The 23297-nt window shown below is 40.4% G+C and overlaps 1 protein-coding gene across 3 annotated transcripts in view; it reads left to right on the top strand.

Moving 5' to 3' along the window:
* The window catches only part of LOC103022853 (transcription factor COE3), a 152906-nt gene that overhangs the window by 98753 nt on the left and 30856 nt on the right, over nucleotides 1–23297 (top strand). For 2 of the 3 annotated variants that reach the window (XM_022676400.2, XM_022676406.2), the window contains exons 7-10: nucleotides 3633–3714; nucleotides 3803–3920; nucleotides 8051–8184; nucleotides 9160–9286. In XM_022676400.2, the coding sequence (XP_022532121.2) occupies nucleotides 3633–3714; nucleotides 3803–3920; nucleotides 8051–8184; nucleotides 9160–9286 (461 nt within the window). The remainder of the gene's footprint in view (nucleotides 1–3632; nucleotides 3715–3802; nucleotides 3921–8050; nucleotides 8185–9159; nucleotides 9287–23297) is intronic. The other variant, XM_022676402.2, reaches the window with a different exon arrangement.

Raw genomic sequence — 23297 nt, 5'->3', positions numbered from 1 at the left:
ATTTTTTTGCACTGATGTTGTAAAAATTGCCTTGAAGGCATGTAAGAGTCATGAAAAATCATTACATTTTTTGGTTAAAAAGTGTAAGAACCATCAATTTACCAAGAACAATAAATTATAAAAATTAAAAGCCTGACATGGGCAACCCTTGGCCATATTTGTTGAGCTACACATACAGTAGTAGTGTGTAATGCATGTGTAACGCTGCAATATTTCAGATGTCTCAGCATTAGATGGAGGTAGAGTTGTAGAGGTTCCTAATGAAGTCCTGTGATAAATCCATCACATGTAGCTCCAATTTTATCCAATTTTCTGGTAATTTGGCATTGTACGAAACTGCACTCCACACTGAAAAAAAAGATGAGTAAAATTTACTCACAACTTTCTGCATTTGCTTTTTTTTAAGTAATTTTATTAAATGTCATAAATGGTAATATATTATGTATCATAAATTATTTGAGTAATACTCTTGGTCATATTTGTTGAACCACACATACAGTAGTAATGTGTAATGCATGTGTAATACGGCAATATTTCAGACGGTAGAGTTGTAGAGGTTCCTAATGGAGTCCTGTGATAATCCATCCCATGTAGCACCAATTTTATCCGATATAATCCAATAGTTTTACTCAGTTCCTGCAGATTGGTAATTTGGCATTGTAGAAAACATTGTACTCCGCACCATGACTGTCGATGTAGGGGCTGACCATGACCGTGCCTCCATAAACTGATGCCTTTAAACTGGTCGTCTCCACCAATAGAAAATCAGGATTCATCTCCTGACATCACTAATCCTCTTTTTTTAGGCCTAAAACAATCAAATCCTTCCAATATCTCTTAAAAATCCCTTTTTTAGAAGACTGAAAGTCGCCTACTCACAGATTAATACCCCTTAATTTCTGTAGATACGCTGGAAGATCAGGTGGACACTTGATGATTTGACCTTCTCAGCCTGGTTTCTCCTCTCGCCCCCATGTTCCTGTTTAAAATCTGCTCTCCTCGTGGCTCTAAAAGGAGCCGGTGAGCGCCGGGTGAGCGCCGGGTTAGCCCCGGCTCGCTCCGGAGGGACCCAGCTTTGAAGTCTGGCCGCTTTTCCATGATGAGATCAGGAATCTCGCATTCCTTGTCAACTCCTGCCCAGTGGCAGCTGGAGGAGGCCTGGGAGACTGGAGCATCACGAGTTCTCCTCTCCACACACACATACACACACACACACCTCTCTCTACCCACACCCCCCAATACCAAACACAAACACACACCCAAACACACACATCCAAACACACACTTGGTAGTAACTTTGAGTAAAATGAACATTGTTGTTTTATTCTAAAAATACAGAAAACATTTCTCTCAAATTCCAAATCAAAATATTGTCATTAATTATAAAGCATTTATTTGTCCTAAATAATATGAGAAATGGCCAAAATAACAAAAAACACTCAGAGCTTTCAGATCTCAAAAAATGCAAAGAAAAAACAAGTTCATATTCATAAAGTTTTAAGAGTTCAGAAATAATCAATATTTGGTGGAATAATCCCTGTTTAAAGGTTTTTAGTCACAGTTTGTTTTTCATGCATCTTGGCATCATGTTCTCCTCCACCAGTCTTACACACTGCTTTTGGATAACTTTATGCTGCTTTACTCCTGGTGCAAAAATGCAAGCAGTTCAGTTTGGTGGTTTGATGGCTTGTGATCATCCATCTTCCATCCATCCATCACTGAAATAGTACCTTCAGTTTTCAACACTATTTGAAACTTTTTTTAAGGGTTTTGAAAAGCAAAGCTTCTGTGTAAAACAATTTTAGTGCAGCTATATTAACCAAAGTAGCTTATCTAAGTGTTATATTGCATAATAACACAAACTTTAAATGGGTTAAAATCCAGAAAGTACAATTTTTCAATGCTTTATGACACAAGTTCTTTTTAGAAACAGGTACTTTTCCAAAAAAAAAAAAAAAACTTCATAACCCAATATTAACTCAAACCTATGTACAGTATGTGGTTACTTTTAGACTTTTTTTAATTTTAGAAATTGAAAGAACCAGTTTTCAATGCCATATGAAGTCTTGTATAGAAGTTCTGTATAGACCTCTTTTTCTGTACATATTAAAACACGTTTTAGATACTAAACCCCAGTGTATCAAGGGTTTCATGACTCTAAGAATTGAGTATTGTGTTTTCAGTGCTACTGTAAATGAAAAAACCCATGAAACAGCTTTCGTCCAAGAGATCTTTCGCAAAATCAAATGTTTTACATGCAGCAGCTCCATGACCAATGGTGAGCTCTAACTAGGGCTCAGGGTGAATCTTCCCGTTGGGCCTCCTGGTCTGAGGAGCTCTGGCTCTTCGGGGATGTTGGCTGGTTGGTGTGATGGAGCCGGCGAGCAGCAGCTCAGTGCTATCAGTGCAGCAGCTTCACTTTACCCAGCGCCTCGTCTCCTGCTGCGTTTTAATTCAATCCCTATTGATCCATATCTCTCCTCCCAAGGACTCCAATATCATATGAATGGAGCTCGGGGATGGGCCCCCATATTATTGTATTCCATGCCCATAAAGGGCATTAGCAGCCTTCAGAGCACCCCAGATCAAGTGTCAGTCGATACAGGCTAAATAGAGCAAAGGCTTTCTCTCTCTCTCTCTCTCTCTCTCTCTCTTTCTCTCTCTCTCTCTTTCTCTCTTTCCGTCTTTTCCAGTATCTCTATACCTCGCTCGCCCTTCTGCTGCTGTATCTCTCTACAGGGATGATTACGAAATGCCCATCCATATTTCTTGAACAACAGGGCATCCTTTCAGTCACCCTTCATATCTCTCTCTCTCTCTCTTTCTTTTTCTCTTTCTCTCTCTCCCTCTCTCTCTCTCCCTCTCTCTTATACGGCTTGATTGCCCCGTGATAGTGGCGTATATCGTGATTATGTCATGCAGTAAAGTGTGGTTTTTAAAAATTGCCCTGTGTGTTTTTAAAGATATTGTTACTCTCTTATTAGGGCAGGGTTAGGGTTCTCTCTTTCTGTCTTTCTCTCTCTCTCTTTCTCTCTCTTTTATTGTTACTGTCGTATTAGAGCAGGGAAATCAATGCGCTGTGCAGATGGCACTCGTTTATGTCTCATATTTTCTTTTTTTAACCTCTCTCGCTCGCCCCCCCGGTTGAAGTGGGAGGGGTCCGTGGATGAGGTTATCCTCTGGTTAATGTGACATGGCTGCCTGCAACCTTGGCGGTTGTTAACGGCTGGGATTAATACTGCGATAATGTGACAATTAAAGCGAAAGCGCTCCATCAAAACGGGGGCACGTGGGGGGGGGGAATCTGAAGTTGGGGAGGAGGGATGAGATGGGGTGGTTACTTATGGTCCTGGAGATGGATACTCAGAGATTAGTAGGTGGAGGCATTCTAATGCATTAAGAGGGCCATATATTTTGTATGGTGGTGTAGAACCTGGGGCAGCGTGATCGCAGCTCGTCTTCATCTTTATCTTCAAAATCTCTCCGTTTGGGATCAATAACTCTGATAATAATAAAACAACAATAATGATAATATTTCCTAAAGCTTCAATGTTTCCTTACCTTACGTTCCCAAATAACTCAACTCTGATACTGACCTCACTCTCTATTTCGTTTCTGTTTCTGTTTTTCAGATTCTTCCTCAAGTTCTTCCTCAAGTGTAACCAGAACTGTCTGAAAAATGCAGGGAACCCAAGAGACATGAGACGCTTTCAGGTGAGAACACCTGTAATTTCAGAATTTCCTTCAATTCATTTATATATTTCCAAAATACTGATGAAGTGCTTGTTTTAATATCTGGTAGGTGGTGATTTCCACCACGGTGAACGTAGACGGCCATGTCTTGGCCGTATCAGACAACATGTTCGTCCACAACAACTCCAAACATGGCAGACGAGCTCGCCGCCTGGACCCCTCTGAAGGTAGGACACTGCATTCAGTACCCAGTGGGATCATTTGGACCAGTTTCATGACCTCTTAGATCATAGATTAGCCATAACATTAGCACCACCTGGTTAAAAATAGCTTAGACTTCCTTCTGCAAACACAACCAATCTTTCCTTTTGAGGTATAGACTCCAAAAGACCTCTGGAAATGTTCTACTGTTGTATCTGGACATCTATTGTAGTTAAAGCAGAGCCTTTAGAGGTTTGTAGGATGTGAGAGTGGGCGGGGCTTCAATTAGCATCAATGAAAGCATCAACCAATTTGGTAGATACTGACCACTGCATGCTAGGAACGTCCAAATACTTGGGCCTACATCGTGTTTTAGAGATGTTTTGACCTGGAGGTTTATCCATAACATAACAGTTTTTCTCAGACAGTCTGCATGGGTTTCTTTGGTATCTGCTAGGGTTACTGTGGTATTGAGATCAGTAAGTAAGTAAGTAACCTTTGGTGCTCTTCTTGGACTCTTGGACTTTTAGATTCACATCAAATTCATCTGATTTGAGAGATCAGAGCATCCAGACTAAGATGAATCAGTACAAATCTGATTGGAATCTAATTTCAAACCACCTCCAAATGTGGTTTAGATCTAATTTGCCAAAATTAACTGATTTTGAATGTAGTTTTTGGCTGTCGAGACTATGAAAAATAAATCTGGATCGCTATCAGATTAGGTCTGGCACTTTAAAAGACTTTTAGAGTTTTCTCTGACTTTTCTTTGATTTGTCATCATCTAGCTTTGATTTAGTTAAGTTTAATCAACTTAAAATTGTATATATTTACAACTTAACTGAGTCAAAGCAAAATAATGACTTGACTGAGTTAAGTTGAGGCAATAAATATAGTTTTTATTCAGTGCTAATACTATGGCTAATCGATGTATGAATGCTAAAGCACTGTCAGTGTCAGTGTCCATATAAGTCCATATATCCTCCAATTAGCTGATCATACTATAATAAAAACACAGTCCTAGAAGACTACGAGGCGTTTCTCCAGCATATATCATTCATCAACTCAACTTACCAGCTAATTATCAAAGCTTTGAAGAGTTCCATCAACTGTACACAGTATGGCGTGATGGTCCTGAAGGACCGGTGAATTCCAGCGCACTCCCTCGCACTCGGTTCTGCTCGAGCCCTGAGGAATCCCCCACTCTACCGTTCCCTGTTCCCGCCAGTGCAGAAGAATCACCATTGTTCTTGCACTGATAAGACTCTAAAACGCGTCCCTCAGGTCCGGAGCACAAAGACGGAGCCACTAATGGTGGCGCTCGGCTAGCTTTCATCTCGAACGCGCTGGGATGTTTTCCAGAACAATGGCACAAAGTAAACAGCTGCTCCAGCCTCCTTTAAAGTCCCCAACAGGTGAACCTAAAGCAATCATCTCTGTTCATGTCTGCTTTCTTTTAATACACTCATCCACATGTCAGAAATTCCCCCGATCACACTGAAGTTTACTGTGACAAAACTAAACTTAAAAAGCAAGCCGTTACACGCATTTCCTACCCATCGAGCCCAAAGCAAGAGCTCCAGAACTCTGACATCTGGGAGAATCGAAGTTCAGAACAAAAAAACAACTCCTGACACAATTACACTTTTAAAGTTTAAAAAAAAACCCAGAGTTACAGAGTTCCACAGTTTCACAGTTCTCCAATAACACCAACAATTCTGAAGTTTTTTGGTGATTACTAGTAAACTCTAAAACTCACGGCTGAAATGGCTCATTTATTGCTATTATAATCTATAACAGGGGTCAGCAATTAAGTTTGGCCGTGGGTCAGATATTTTCCAAGCCATTATGTTTACGAAAAAAAAAAAAAAAAAATCTGTTTTGGAAATTGTATTGGGAAATTGTAATGGGATGATAGAGTGCTGCTACAGACTAGTAGCTCTCCAGCACAGAGGGTTGTTGAACCCAATTGTAGAAAAGTTTAAAGCAGAGAGAGAGAATTTAAAGCAGGCAAACCCAAGAAGAAAGGAATTAAAAAATAAAATAAAAAAACGCCCTTAAAAGGAGATAGGAAGCCCAAGAACAGGTGGAGAAACAAGAACAGGCGGAAACTAAAGCAACGCCGATGTTTTATTATTTTTTTTTATATATTTTATATTAATATTTGTGGATTGTTTTTCAAGATAGCAACAAAAGCTGGTATAAAGCTGGATTTTATTAGCAGGAGAGTGTAATAATCATTGAGGTTTTTAACTAACAAGTGACAGAAGTCAATTGGTTACCACTTCTAGAAGAGTGGTTGCCATCATTGGTCCTGGAGAACCCGTTGCTTAGGGAAACTACTAAAATGAGTAGAATAGGTGGTTCTCCGAAAACAATATTGAGAACCACTGAGGAACATTTCTTACCCCCATAGTATTGGGTTTTTGTTTTTTTAATGACGCTTACTGATTTTTGGGGTTATTCTGTTTGTGTAAAACCTTCAGTCCAGCTCTAGAAGACCTAACCAATAAGAGATCTCACTTGAGTGCATCAACCAAGTTAAAATAAATGAAACAAATTCCAACCAAAAAATAATTTGGCACCTAATAATTGTTTTTATTGTTCAATCCATTCCTCCTAGAAGTCTTATAGAACATTTTACAGAAGATAATCAGATTTCTTGATGGTCGTTTCTTTAAGTTCCAACATTTCTGATGGGAACATTAATGTAAATGACCTGATTAATACCCAATGCAATGGATTAGAATATGTTCTTCCTGAGGGTCATCAGCTTATTTAATTTAGTGTAACTAAAGATGAACCAAATTTATAGGCGTGTTCCCAGTTCCAGAAATGTTGGAACTCAAAGCAACGACCATCAAGATATCTGATTATCGTCTGTAAAATATTCTGTAAAGCTTCTTCATCAGTTGCAAAAGCGAAAAACCCATTTACAATAGAGTTTATTGAGGAACACTTTGGAAGGTTGAGCTCAGATGTTACGGCCCATTTCGTTGTTTCGGGGAAAACCTCCTGCCAGTTCCTCCATACGGTAATAAGCCCTTCTCCCACATCCAGCGGCACAATCAATTCCCCTCCATAACCAGCGGAGACACGAGCCAGTCAGTCCGTCCGTCAGCCTGCCTGTCTCCACGCCGCCTCGCCAAAGACGACTTTACCATAAACTACACAAAAAAAAACTCCCAACAACCTTCTAATGGCTTTATTGAGCTGAGCGATGTGCAGAATGTGAAATGAGCTTTTATAATCATCAGAGTTATTACAAATCATTCCCACTTAGCCTGTTATTCCCCGCCATGCTGCGATGCTGAAGGGTAAAATGCTGGTAAATGAAGTAAAGTGTTTGTTTGAGTGCTGAACAAACTGCAAAAACCAATCATACTTACAGGGAATGAAATATGAAAACTAATGGCTCGGAGTTAGACCTCGTTCTGCTCTACTTTTCAACTCAACCAATATGGTTGGTTTCCCAGACCATTCATAGGAATTAATCCTATTCATGGACTACAGTATATTTTCCTTTCAATAAAAAAATCCCAATTTATTAAGGCAGTGTTGTCCAATCTTGTCCTGTCTTGGAAACGGCCCTATAGTTGGCATGGTTCATAACATTAAATGGCTTTTCCATTGGGCAAATTTCTGTGTTTTCACTTGTAGTTCCAAATATTGACTAAAGCTTTTAAGTCTTGACTAAAACGTGACACATAAACCATGCAGAGTGCTGATTAGCCATTGGTGTCTTTTCTTTTCTTTATTAGACCCATTTGATGCTTCATAGATGCTCACTTAACATTCATCTAATATTATATTTACATTACATTGCATTTATGGCATTTAGCTGACTAATCAATGCTGTGTTAGGAGTATAGCCCAAGGACTTTGGGTTTATTGTTGTAGTGCAGCATTCAGTCACTCAGGCCTGGAATTGGCAGGGAGCAGTGTTATCCACTGCACCATATCAACCACATTAAACGGTATAGTGAATATCTATTAAATCTTTTAGTTCCAATTGGTTCTTGGCTTTTTTGGTTTTCCATTAGATTCCTGGTACCTGGAACCAGGTAACTGTATCTATGGACCTGTTTGTTGGACTCCTCATCTGATTCTGAATTCTGTTTTGTGTGTTTGTGTGTGTTTGTGTTTTTGCTCGAAGCAGCCACTCCCTGCATTAAGGCCATAAGCCCGAGTGAGGGCTGGACGACCGGAGGAGCCACCGTCATCATCATCGGGGACAACTTCTTCGACGGGCTTCAGGTGGTGTTTGGCACCATGCTAGTGTGGAGTGAGGTGGGTGGTTTACATTTACAACAATCACACAAAAGTAACACAAAAATTAAACGCAAAAAAAAAAAAAATCTACTTCAGAACACAATAAAAACCTGTCATGGTGAAAAATATTGTAGGAAAAAAAAATCATCAATCAATAAATTATCTATCTATCTATCTAGAAAACATTTACTTTAGAAAAAAACTCAATTATATTCAATAGATATTCAATAGCTTATATCATACTCTGAAGCTGGTTCTGATTCTGTACTTTATTTTATTTATTTATTTATTTTTGATGGTCCAGAGATAGATACTTTGACTTACATTCAACTGCATGTCTAATGTCTAAATGTAACTGAACTGTAAAGCGAAAGTATAACAATCCCAAAATGTTAACAAAAAAATGTAAATGCAAAAAAAAAAATACTTTAGAACACAATAAAAAGCCTGAATTACAGCTCTGGAAAAAGTTTTAAGAACTTCATGAATCAAGAAATAAATATTTGGTGGAATAACCCTGGTGTTTAGTCACAGTTTTCTTTATGGATATTGGCATCATGTTCTCCTCCACCAGTCTTACGCACTGCTTTTGGATAACTTTATGCTGCTTTACTCCTGGTGTAAAAATTCAAGCAGTTCAGTTTGGTGGTTTGATGGTCAATCAATCTTCCTCTTAATTATATTCCAGAGGTTTTAAATTTGGTCAAATCAAAGAAACTCATCATTTTTAAGTGCTCTCTTACTTTTTTCCAGAGCTGTATATTATTTACAATATTCCTAAAATAGCATTGTCTGCTGACCGAACCCCTGTACTCTATTCACACAGTGTTTGTTGGTACTGTAACTCTTAACCCAGCGTTAGAACAGTTAGTTAAGTACAGCTGATTTCTGGGAGCGAGGGGTCAGAGTGGAGTCCCGAGGGTCCGGCAGTGTGTGTGATCGATGTGTGTATTGAGTGGGAGGTGGTGAAACGTGTTGCCTGATGTTTTTTAGCTCATCACGCCCCACGCCATACGAGTGCAGACGCCCCCCAGACACATCCCCGGGGTCGTGGAGGTCACCCTCTCCTACAAGTCCAAACAGTTCTGCAAAGGAGCGCCGGGACGCTTCGTCTACACAGGTACTTCCTCTTCCACAACTTTTCCACAACACCTGAGACTCAGTCACTGACTAATTTTAATCTGACTGGAGGCTTTTCCATAAGGGGGCGCTCAAAGTATAGCACTGTTACTAGTAGCTGTTACATGCTTTATTGAAATTCCTTATTGAAACTCCTTTTTAGATTAGTTTTATATACTGTCAAGACTTTCGATAATGTACATAAAAGCTACTAAACTCGAGTTTAGTAGCGCCCCCTTGGGGACAAACTGGGGACAAAAAGATGTTTCTTCAACCAGTTTCTTCCTCAACCCTTTTTAGACTTTATAAATCTTCTCATAAAATTGATTTACTGTTTTGTCGAACACCCGAACACTCGTTCACACAGTTCTTCACTTTTGTTGATCTGGATAAGAGGTTTTTTTTCCACAAGAGGGAGCTATAGAGCTCTAGTAGCTATTACATGCTTTATTGAAATCGCAATAAATCGTTTATCAAAGCTTGTTTTTAGATCAGTTTTCAATTTATGTTTATCAGGATGATGGTTTTGATGAGGAAACGACGTCTTAGAGGTTTTCTCATAGAACTTTTAGTCTTTTATACCAAACACTCACTTACTCATGGTTTCCCACTAGGGGGCGCTAGAGCTTTAGAGCTTTAGAGCTTTAATGTGCATTGCTAAAACGACAATTTTTAGCCAGAAAATTATTTAGCTAAGGAAACTTTGACCAATAATTCCAATAATTCCAATGATTCCAATGATTCCAGACCAAAGAAATTGATGGATGGAAGGGTAGTATTTAAACCTGTGCAATAGAATCAATTATGCTATGTATTAACATGGCAAATGTTATTAATATAAAATATAATTCCAAGCCTTTGAATGGATATGTATATCATAGAAGGCCAGTCTGCAAATGATTGGTACATGCAATACTGATTCTATAGTTGTGTGACAACTATTAACAAGCTTACGCAAATTAGAAATGTCCAACCATTCACAAGACCATGCCTCTGTTGTCGAGACTGCGAAAATGACCATAGCATCTTCAATGGGTTCTAATGAAAGACTGGAGCTTCACATTAATCACACTACTGTGTCCTTGTTATCATATCATTGATTGAATCGTAGGCTTTTTTTTAGCATCAATGTTTCCCAAGTTTTTATTCCTCACATCATTCACCCTGGAGCAGAACGTCCTCCAGCGTCCGTCGGGCCGGACTCGCGGTATCGCGCCGCACAATCGTTGCTTTTCAGCGGCCGATTATTCATTGGAATAATCCAGGATGCCATTCAAAGTAGTGGAAAGGTCAGATGGAAGACTGTTTAGCGTGATAAGGAAATGTCACGGCGTCGGCCCTAAAAGGAGGGCCGGTGTTAAGGCTCTCTGTTAAACATGAGGTTTATCTCCCTCCTGTCTTTGTTCAACAGCGCTTCATTCGCAGGCATGGCGCGTTTTCGGGCTCCGGAGAAAGACGGCGTTACAATGGGCCGGCCCGGTCCTGTCTTAGCTCGGACCGTTCCTTTGCAATGCTAATGTCCGCTCAGACGGACGAGTGCATGATTTGACTGACAGCAGGACGGCGAGTTTATGCTTCGGCGTACGACGTGAATAGATCTTACTTCAAAAGCAGCGGCGGAAAAGGAAAACGCGGTGCTGACGGTAAAAGACTGAATGGAATGCACCTGTGGAACAGAGCGCTTTTTGTGTCGGAGACAATGATCTAAATGCGGTGCCTGAGCTCAACATATGAACATATGATTGGCTGACAACTGATCATGATGACAACTGACTGGCTTATCGTGGTTCTTTAGAGAGCATCACTGTATGGATGCTAATATTTTATCCTGTAAAGGTCTATTTGTGATAAGGCAGTCTGGAACACCATAAAACTCTGAATGGTGGACATCATTTCTAATGCATATGTTGCTGAGACAGATGTGCAAATGCACACACAGATTCTCTAGTTCCTGTAAAAAAGTATTTTCAATAGAATAAGACTTTCTAGGCATCAATCTCTTGGCATACGACATGTCTAATGCTGTGGGTATGGGCTGGAATGGTATAATAAAGCCATACAGTGTTTAGTTAATGGTGCCCACTAACATTCTTAAAAAAAAAAGAACATTTTGGTGTGGTGGAGTGGATAACACCACCACCTGTTAGTGAGCTACCATGTGGGAGACTGTGGTTCAATTCCAATTGCTAGACCAGTAAGAGTACATCACTACATTGGCCCAACTTTGTAACAGAAATAACCTTGTAATTTGCTCTGGAAAAGAGCATTAGTTAAATGCATGATGCTTATTGCCATCTTACACCCCGTCAATAGTAACATATATATATATATATATATATATATATATATATATATATATATATATATATATATATATATATATATATATATATATATAATAGCGACAGAGTTGAGGAACACATCTACACTGATAAGGGTGGTGGTCTGGAAGTGAGGTGTGTTCAGGTACATTTCTGCATCTTCGTATCTTGGTGCGCCACTGACTCATTAAAACCCTGACAACAGTCAACAGTCAAAAAGCTCAGCGCTGTTAAGATATGAACGTGGCAAAGTCAGGGCTCATCTGGCTCTTAAAGGGAATGACAACTTGCATGCTGTTTGGTTTATGAAGCCAATTTACATTATGCCCAAAATGAATAAAAACACATGATTAATTAAAAGAATTAGTTCTTGCCTTATGTACATTTCAAGATGCACAAGGACACATTAATATGCACTAAATCAAACTGCACAATTTGCAATTGACCAGTGTGCACTATATTGATCAATTTTGACATCAAGCATATCCTGGATAATAGGCTACAGTATTGTCTATGTGGGTGAACTGAGTCCAGTTATAAAGTCAAGGTTATGAAAGCAATGATATCAGATATAGTCCAGAAAGATAATATAATAAACTTGTCCAGTTCAGTTGCACCACCTTCCAGAACGGGATGTCACTGTGCCCAGCCAATCAGACGCCTCCATCCATATTTCAGGCAGCAGATGAGCTTTAGCTCATTTTTTGACATCACTGCATCGTAATTGCAGCTCCAGGAACGTGCGACGAGCGTTTTCTTGGATGTGAAACGTGAAGCAGGCTTTTAAATACTGAAGCAGCGAAAGGCCTCGCGGAGATACAAGGCGCGAGAGATACACAGTGCATCCAAAATTCTCTCGCCAGGGAATTTCCCCACCGTCCCGCTGTGCTCCTCTCTCAGCCTCGCTTTCAGCCAACTGCTTCCAAATGAAAACTAGCCAGCTTGACATGTTTTGGAAGACATTTAGGTCATTAGAAAATTAAGGGTTTCGAGTCACAGGGAGGAAAAAGAGAGAGATAGAGAAAGAGAAATAGAGAAAGAGAGAGAGAGAGAACAGCATAACATTGGCAAACGATATTGGCCTTCTTGTGCAAATTCAAATCATTTCCTTATCGCTCTCCTTTTATCTGTCGTTCACTAACGATAATGGGCCACAGAAAGGCATCAAAGATGGCGCATACCCTCATCCGGCAGATTGCACTTCCATTACTGTAACAGAGAACGAGTGCAGAGATCAGACACATCAGACGCAGGCTTCGCTACAGGTTAGAGAGACAGTGGAGGGATCAGCACTTATCTCAGGATAAGTGAAGCGATCAGACAGTAGCATTTGCACGTTGGAGATAGGAGGTTGTGTAGAGCATCAGACAGCAGTTAACCTTTAAAGGGTAACTAAACCTTGTTATTTTAGCTAAAATTGAAGGGGTAGTTTGGGCACTGGGGCACTGGATGATGTATGGGTTTAGAAGTGGTGCAGAAGGAAGAGCTGATTGGACTGAACAAAGGTGTACCTCTGTTAGTGATGAGATGCAGATGGTTGGACGTCACCAGAGGGGGCAGTATAATTGATTGACTGATTTGCAACAGTTGAATATGTGGGGACAATGCAGAGGTAAAATTGACGACAAAAAAAAAAACAACAAAAAAACGTTTTTTAAAGGTTTGGAAACTTCAAAGTCTCACATTTCAGCTTTTAATGGAAATGATCTAGATAATTTTGCATAGAAAAGCTTTGAAGTTCCTATTTATAGATGCATTTTAAACCGTATATTGGAAAGAAGGTATTATTTTTTCCACTCATGATTGGTCAAACTATATCATTGCAGTTCTGCAAATTTAAGGTTCTATGATGCTGCAGCCATGGAGTCTAAGAGAATAATAGTATTTCTTCAATACTCATTTGTGGTTGTTTTTCTCTTATTCTCACATTTTTAAGGGACCCAGCTAGATCTAGTTTATATGATCATACTGCACTTTTATGAGAGGGTAGATTTGCAATGTTCACATGTACCGCTCTTCCAGTTAATTGAAGGAATGGAAGTTGTTATGCATGTTTGAAAGAAGCTTTTCTTCCAGCACTGATAGTGAACAGGAATGATCAATTAAAAAAATGGGTTCAAATAGCCTCAAAAATTGGAAAACTATTTAAAAATAGCCAATTTCTAAGGATAGAGTAAATAGACTACAGTTTTATGGAACATATGTTTTTGCGTAAATGGATAAATCTGTCTAATACAACTGTACAACACGATATAATGTTTTTATAATCCGGTGTGAACTTCCCATCTGTCCATAAAGCAATACAGAAAGGCCTTAGCACCGCTTCAAAGCCTCTAGCAAAGCCAGAATGCCAGTTTCCTCTCGCCACAGGACAGATCGTTACAGCCTCCATCAAACCCCACTCTCTCTATCCCACTATCCTCTCTCTCTCTCTCTCTCTCTCTCTCTCTTTCACTTTATTCCTCCCTACCTGTCTTCCCCCCTCAACCCCTCAACCTCCAGCCCCTTCCTCTCCTCTCCGGAGGCCTGAATACCCTCAGGTGAACGCTGGAGGGAGGGAAGCAGGCAGAGAAGAGTGAGACGAGCCTGAGGGTATTGACTTTCCTGGGAAAACATCTCTCGAAAAAAAATCAGTAGCCAAATACTGCAATAACTCAGCCGTCATTGATCCTACTTCCCTCCACGGTCACATTGATCCACACATTACAAGCCCTCAGACTGGCAGCACAGATCCTGCCTGCTCTGAAACAGCACTTCCAATCAGGAATAAATTACTGCCTCTGCTGCGGGGCCTGAAAATAATATAATAATAATAATAATAATAATAATAATAATAATAATAATAATAATAATAATAATAATAAATAAAAAGTTGTTCAATTTTATCACTATAGCATAATAATGCTTATTATACTTTTTAATCAATTTTTTTTTTCACTAGAGTAATCATGACTTATAAAAACTAAAGTCTCTCTCTCTCTAAATCATCTGCAGCCTCTGAACAATATTTGCAACAGCTAATTACAGTAGTACAGTAGCGTAGGAAAGCCTGGTTGACAGCAGTGTATCAGGATACGCTCCATTGGCAGTAATAAACACCACAGCTGGGAGATGGATGAGCTGGGAGGCATGTGGTTCTCCTGGGCTCCACCCTGCAGGTTCAGGCATGTCTACAGCCTCACAGACTGCAAACAGGAGGAAACGCTGGGTTAGACCCTTCGTGATGGAGGTGCTGAGAGGACTGAAGATGGGCAGAACTGTTGGGTCAGACCCTACGGTGGCGAGATTCATGCAGAGGGTTAGCATGGTTGGGTTAGGACATGAGTCTGATAGAGAAGAAGACTTGTAGACTTTTGGATTGGGCTTTTTGAGGTATCATTAACGTATGACGTAGGTCATAACCTTAGCCTTAACCTTAGGTTTAAAGGAGGCTGGCTTTGGTGTAGAGATGGACTATACCAGGAGTGCCCAGTCTAGCTTCTAGTGATGTACATCCTCGATATGTAATGTAGATTAAATCTTCATCAAACAACTAACCAATCTAAGAAATGAGAAGAGCTTCGAAACATAAGAGCCAACCGTTTAATGGATCTCAGTTCTTTAGGTTGGTAGATCTTCAGGACCAGGATTGGGCACCTCTGGCTTTTTGCTTTATGTTTTAAGGAAGGTAGGGAGGTACAGGGGTTTAGTGTGGGAGGTTTCATTGCTAAATTGGAGCAGCCCGGTGTTCAATCTTCATTAATTGCACATTGCACCAGTAAGAGCTGTAAGAGTGTGAAGGTTCAATTAGCAGAGTAAGAGCACAGTTTTACTCAATTTTGTTGGACAAATTGTTGGTGCACGTCTTGCTGGAGCATCTTTGACCAAGAAAGCAAGTCTTTGTGATGCATCAAGATCCACGGTATCCAGGGTAATGTCAGCATACCACCAAGAAGGACCAACCACATCCAACAGGACTAACTGTGGACCCTGTAAGAGGAAACTGTCTGAAAGGGATGTTCGGGTTCTAACCCGGATTGTATCCAAAAAACGTAAAACCACAGCTGATCAAATCACGGCAGAATTCAATGTGCACCTCAACTCTCCTGTTTCCACCAGAACTGTCCGTCACAACAATCAATTACTGTGCTCTAAAACCAGGTGTTTCAGTTTCATTCTCCAACTCCTGTAGGTGAGATGGAAAGGTAGTATTTGACCAGGTCTTTGTTTGGCAGGCTGTGGGCTAGAAGAGTGGCATATGTTAGGGTTCTTTATATGAAAGATGTTGGGATTAGTTTGTAGTAGTAGGTTTTGTTGGACCGAAAGTACACCTAAATAAGCCTAAAAGGACCAAGAGCTTCAGAACATTGGAGCCATGTTTGGTTCCTTTGTTTGAAAGATGTCTTGTAGGTTTTGCAAGATCTAGAAAAACTGTATAATTAGGCTCTTTGTATTGAAGATGTTGGGCATTGGATGAGGTGTAGAAGTCAGGTTGATGTAGACCTTTTGTCTGGAAGATGTTGGGCGAGGTACCAAACACAGGGCTTGGGTTGTGGTGGAAACAGATGGGGTCTTTTCTCCCAAACCACCTGCTCACACAAGCAGAAGATTATAGACTCAGGTAGTGGGGGCTCAGAGGGTCCCAGCAGCATTACTGCAACAAAGACAATGGGAAACAGGAAGTCACATAGGGGCGTGGTCTTATTGGACCCCTGGGGCACCTCTATTAGTCCTGTTCTTTGACTGAACAAAGGAGGGCTTGCTCAGTTTATATGAAGAGAACATTAAAATACAGCCGCTTGCTTTATTTTTTCAGGCTAGTTTTAGTGTAGAGCTTTCAGACCTCAAGTAATGCAAAGAAAACAAGTTCATATTCATAAAGTTTTAAGAGTTCAGAAATAATCAATATTTGGTGGAATAACCCTGATGGTTTTTAATCACAGTTTTCATCATGCATCTTGGCATCATGTTCTCCTCCACCAGTCTTACACACTGCTTTTGGATAACTTTATGCTGCTTTACTCCTGGTGCAAAAATTCAAGCAGTTCAGTTTGGTGGTTTGATGGCTTGTGATCATCCATCTTCTTCTTGGTTATATTACAGAGGTTTTCAATTTGGTAAAATGTTATTTGGAGAAAGTATTTTGACCTACCTTAACTTTTCTAGCATTTAAAGCATATTGAGATAAGGGATTCCATAGTTAATAAGTAGGAAATCTACAGAAGAAAACTTTAGAGAGCATCATTTGGAGTTAGTGTTCTCCTCCAAGTGTGTTGAGTGCCAATGGCATTTTGTTAGCATTAATTGTTTTAGGCTGAATATAATATGAGACTTAGAGGAAGTATTTGCTATTCTCATTTTTTTTTAGCACTTGTAGCATCATGAGATAAGGGATTTCCTTGGGAGTAAGTGGGGAAAATAAAACCACAGAAGAAAACTTTAGACAGCAAAAAAAAAAAAAATAACGTAGCTATACAACTTTATCTTAGGGTAAAAAAGAACAGTCTTTTGGGAACCTGTACAAGACTGGAACTGGTTCTTATTCCAAACATGCCAGGACAAAAAAGAAAGGCCTGATTAGAGCTGGCATATGTGTGTGTAAATGTGAAAGGGACCTGCCAGGTTCTTTAAAAGTCCCCTATGTCTTGACAGGCAGCTCCAAATGGAGGTTTTTGGAGTTCGGCAGCATTTCTAGAGCCCAGACTGGCAACCCAGGGTGTTGGAACACCTCTCCTCAACTTAATCAGACAGTGAGGAAAACAAAAGAGCTCCTTGTTTCATGGCAAAAGTGCAAAAAAATAGTTCCTACTGTGCAGGGAAGGCTTATAAGTAGATTTGGAAGCATTGCTGTGAGGATTTGGTTGCGTTGAGTGAATTAGAGAAGTCAGAGTGTTGGATTTTCACCACCTGAACCCAACTATTGTTTCAACCGGAGATCCGATATAAACCTATAGTTACTTACACAAGATTGCTAACATTAACTAGCTTTGGAAAGAAAAGCTGTAAGCTCCGCCTGTGGTTGACGTCAACATTTTACATCTCTCTCTGGTCAACTCGTATTTCTGAGGATTTTCTTTTACTAGCTACTTTTACTAGACAATGGAGGCTGAGAAACAGTTGTTGTGCAGCATCATATACAACTCAGAGAAACCTACTGTAAAGTATTTCACTAGAAAAAGAATAAAAAAAGTGCATTGTAGCACAAAAAAAGCTTTAAAAGCACATTCAGAATTAAAAATAAACATTTATATACAGTACATACACTGTAGTAGAGTTGCATATGAGTCAACAGTGTTGAATGCTGCACCGTCGCTATATCACTTTAACTTTGTGTCAAGAGCTAATCAGCGTTTTATTGGTTAGCCCACACACAAACACACACACACACACACTGTGTCAGCAAGTGTGGTGTATGTAACAAGATCTGTGTTAACGTCAGGAGTGTAAAGCCCTGTAGATTGAAACAGTGGTCCATAACACACACACACACACACACACACACACACACACAAAGACACACACACACACACACACAGTTTACGTAAAGTGGAGGTGACAGTAACACACCCACTGCCTTCTGTTCCCTTTCCTCACTCTCTCTCTCTCTCTCTCACATGCTCTCTCTTTCTCTCTCTCTTCCCGGCGAGACTGCACCGTGTTTGCAGTGTTGCAGCCCTCCTGATTACTCCAGCATCCGTCCTCCTCGTCGGCTAGATGTGCTAATCATCCGTCCGCTAATTGCCTCAGCACCGCCTTGATTAAGCTGAGTGACACCTACAGGAAGTGCTCCTCAAAAGCCCTCTCCCCCACGTGAGCCGCATGATATTTTTAACTAAACCTGCCTTCTGGCGCTCGAACGCTGCGAGAGATCCTCGTCTCACCCGATCTTATCCGCCACTTGTTTGCGTTTGCAGGTGGTTTTTCGGCAATTAGCGAAAGTGAGCACTGCTGGGACAGGATTAGCTCTTTGTTAAAGATCCCATCAGATTTTACCTGCTATAAAACGAAGCGCAGCAACAACTCCTTAGATTATACTAACCTACAGTCGGCGTTCTGCCTGAGCTCGGCCCGACTCGCCCCATAAACTGTCATTATGAGCCTGAGCCCTATTTAAACCCCACATTTTTTACTAAGTAGAGTGCTAAAACTCAGCTTTTAAAGAACATGTTTGGGCTGTTCAGAATAAAGTTAAATAATATTGCAACACTGAAGAAGCATAGACCTGTTATTTAAGAATAATGTTTATTAAGAGACAGCTACACACAGCGCTGCAAGTCAAGTGCAGAGAAGTGCATTCTAACTTGTGGAACCTTTTAGTTAAAACACGGGTTAGCTGAACATGCTACTATAACAAACAATAGGATAAAGGCAAAATTTGTAGCTGAAGCACAATCAAAACTAGAAGCCTCATCTGGATTTGGACCTATGCCTACAACTGAAAAACGTTGGCCATTATTTTAGTGATCTGTATGCGAGGCACTATCCGAGCACCATGCAGGTTGATTTAGGGCAAATCAGTGTGTCTTTGCTATCATAATGACAGGAAAAGTAACCCTTGTGTGGCTCAAAACATGGAAAAGGCATGTACTAATTATCTTAATTAATCATGGGTGTGGTTAATTTTGAGCGTAACGTAAAAAATAAACCAATCAGAGTGTCTCTTACTCATTGTTTCCTTGAGCTCTGACTTGGTGGATTGTCATTTTAACGGCACAGCTACCTGGACGTGTCCCACGCTTGTTTATGTGTGCATAAGATAGCCATGAATGTCTTGACTGTTGACTGTTGGCGTCTGTCTAGGATTTATTCAGCCAGTGGTGCACCTTTGTTTTCTGTTACCAAGATAAACAAGCAAAACTACAGAAATTTACCTGAACACACCTCATTTCCAGACCATCAGTGTAGATACAGTATATTCAGAAGCACTGTTGCTATTTAAATGACACAGATGCCCTATGTGTTTTCTCTAATATACTCTTATACATTTTATATACTCTAGTAAAATAGCATTTTATTGCTCACCTTAAGAGTGTTCATGTACATTTTTTTAAATGAAGAACCTCCAGTATGTGTGTAAATAGCTTTTTTAATGACTACACTGTTTAAAATACATGCAATACCGGCTAATAAGTTGAATAAACATGAAAAAATATGATGTTTTGGATCATGAGCAAGAGCAAAACTAGCTAAAAACCACACAGAGTTTCCTCCTGAAGCTCCTGAAGCTCCTAAAGCTCCTAAAGCTCCTCATTAGCCAGTGTTGGGTTCTCTCACACTCCACATCTGCAGCAGTTCGCCGCAAAGTTTCCCCCACAACACATACACACACACACACACACATAGATATTAAAACCTCCTGAATGTAGCGGCTGCATCTGATCAAACCCAAATGTACCCCCCAGAAAGCCAGACGGGTTATCTGTGTGTTTTCGTCTGCATGCTGGAGGTAAACAGAGGTCAGAGCTCGGTCTGTGTGCTGCCGTGTGTGTGTGTAAATGTGTGTGTGTGTGTGTATAAATGCGTGTGTGTGTAAATGTGTGTGTGTGTGTTTGGTCTGTGGTGGGCTCTTTCTCATCTCCCCTGGTGGCTCTCTGCTTTAGCTGGGTCTCGACTGTCAGTCACAGTTTAAAGTTCATGAAATTTCTATGAGAATTGATCTTTGGAGAAGGGGGGGGGGGGGGGGAGGAGGGGTCTGGGTGACCTGGTCGTGGGTAAGCTGGGGGCGATTGATCAACACAAGAAGCCTCATGCTTCTGAATTCCACTCCTTCTTATTTAATTGAGTGTAGATCAGTTAGCACACGCTAACTGAATTGGCGTTGCTTGTTTGGCAGGGCATACAGTCGGGTGTCGCATTATGTGAACAGTGAATAAACTGGATTGAATTTCAGTGGCCTAGTATCGCATTAAACTACAGTTTTAACACTACAAAACAACCGTGATTTTTTTTTTCTAAAAGCTGAATTATACTTTGATTTCGTCGAGTCAACACAGGGTCTACAGCAGAGCATGTGTTGTTTTTTAAAGAGCTTAATTCTTGATAGAAATGCTAACAAATACAAACAACTAACCATATGTTGGTTGGTCAATTAGCTGATTTTCTTAGAATCCCCCTCCCCCTCCCACTTCTCAGGCAGCACCAGCCAGTCACTCACACAGGCACAGAGACAGAGCTGTGTATCTACTTTTTCTGTCAAGAAACAAAACATCGCAACATGAGGTTTGCTGTTTGATTTAATTGCCTTAATTGACATTGCACGTCCTAAGTCCCGATGTGACTACTGCACATGCGCACATCGCGATGACGAGGCTTAAACTATATATAAATATAGGGGCTATTTTAACGCCGCAGTGCAAGGCGTGAAAATAAACTTAATTTCAGCAATCTATTGAAAATGAAAATTAACCAATTGATGAAGAATCATGGATATTCTCTTGCCAGATGCGTTTTTTTTTTACATCCTGAAACAAGGATTTGTCCAAGAAACATATGAGATTTTTGAAAGGTCATCCTAGCTAAGCTGTTAAAATACTGTATATATTTGAGTTGAATGTGTTGAATATTGCAGTTGACTATTGAAGTATATTTTTCCATTTCAGGGCTAACCAGTTTTTGTGTTGTATTTTAGACATTTGAAAAAAGCTTCAGCCATGTGAAATGTAAGCTACGGTTTATATCTATCTATATATATAGTATTTATATATATATAAATATGTTCAACACACTCTTGTGCGTGTGTGTGTGTTTACCGTGTGTTCTCCAGAGACTTTACCTATTTACTTTACCTATTTCCTGCCAGCATTTACATTTCTCCTCCGCATATTCGGCCTTCCTCTTCATTCCCCTTTATCCCTGTATACCACCTGATTGGTGGATTGAAGGCACGGTCATGCCCCCGCCGGCCACAATCCCAGCTGAGCATCCTGCCCATTCACGCAGCTGCTATTTTGGTTTGTCCGCTAACCTGGTCCGAATTGCTTCACCACGTTGGACCATGTTGGATCTATATAGACCACTCCATCAAAACCCTGCGCTCTGATGGAATGGGAATGGAAGGGGGATTAGTTTGGATTCCTGTGCAACAAAACAAGCCTCAATCTTCCGTTCCCGCATTTCCATGCGTCGGCATATTGATCAGAGCTACAGCAGCCGTCGCGGCGCTAGCCCCAGGCTAAGTAAAGTGTGTCTGAGGCTCAGCTCGTCCACCAGTTAGGAGGCGAAAGAGGAGGAGGAGGAAGAGGAGGAGGAGGGGGTGACAATTCCAGACGTCGCGAGGAGCGCGAGAGACGACAGGAAGTGATTTGTTTTCCCGTTCCAGTCTGTCTGAGAGTGTGTGTGCGGTGAGGTGTGTGAGGCGGCTGAAGTGGCCTGTTGACAAACGTCTAAAACCCCCTTGTTGCGCGCTATTGATTCCGTCGCTCCACTCCTCCTCCTCCTCCTTCTCTTCTTCTTCTTCTTCTTCTTCTTCTTCTTCTTCGCTCCCTCAAAGCAGGGTTAGGTTACGCCGGTTACGCTCAGATTACAGCCTCCGTTCAGATCCAGGCGCGAGAGTGAGAGTAAGAGCGAGAGTGCGTCTGGCCCACACCAGCGGATATTTGAAGTCATAAACGATGTAAAAAAAAAAAAACGTGAGAGACCTCACACGTAACGACGCGCAATCACCATCAGTCATTCATCAGTCATCACGACTCTAAACACAGCAAAGATCAGCCACAACAAAACAACACAACACTCGCTTTCAGATTATAAAGCGAATTAATCCAATATTTGTTCCAATAATGTCTTTAAAAAACATCTAGGGAGAGTTTTTCAGACCAGAATTGAGCTTAATTATAGATGTTGGTCCCTATCATGTACCCCCTGTACGATACAAGGCGTGCCGAGATGCCCCTTGCTATCTTATACCCCATCAACAGTCTACTTTCACACCTTGCGCCCGTGCTGTGTTTACATGCAAAGCTTTCCTTCAATTGAGGTCTGCACAATATATTATTTAAGCATCGTTATCATCAGCTGCTCCCATAAATGTTCATGATAAATCTGGCAACCAGGCAGCGGGCAGGCCAGGGAAATATTGCAATATGTTCCTGGAAATAATGCTGTATCTGTACTCTACTGTATTATTATTATCACTTTACTACTTAAGTACTTAGGTACTACAATACTGTATCTGTATCTACTGGAGTATTATGTTTACTTAAGTACTAAAATGCTGTATCTGTATCTACTGAAGTATCATTCTTTTTTACTTCTCTACTGTACTTAAGTACTAAATAACTGTACATTATGTGAATCAAGAGATACAGTACTATACTTTTACTTTCAGTACTTCACTACTACATTTTACTATAAACTACTTAAGCAGTACTTAAGTAGAGAAAATGTTGAACACTTCATTACTTCTACTTAAGTGTGGAGCTTAAAGATCATTTCAACTTCTACTTAACTCACTTTTTTTTTAGTAAGTGAACATAATCTGAGGTTCTTGTACTTTATACATGTAATAGAGGCAGAAACACATGTGGTCATACGATGTTATATCTTGCTCATCATTCAGGTGCGCACTGACTTCGGTGGATTGATATTTTAACAGCGCAGCTACCTGGACGTGTCCAATAAACTCTTCTCAGCAGAGGAAACTGAGCTCCAGAAGCTCATTTACAGGAACAGCAGTGTAGCTAAGATAGGAATGGATGTCTGACTGGTGACTGC

Source organism: Astyanax mexicanus, chromosome 19 (genome assembly GCF_023375975.1).
Source record: "Astyanax mexicanus isolate ESR-SI-001 chromosome 19, AstMex3_surface, whole genome shotgun sequence".
In the NCBI taxonomy this organism is placed as follows: Eukaryota; Metazoa; Chordata; class Actinopteri; order Characiformes; family Acestrorhamphidae; genus Astyanax; species Astyanax mexicanus.
Note: the sequence above shows the minus strand (reverse complement) of the source record. Positions and strands in the feature narration are given on the sequence as shown.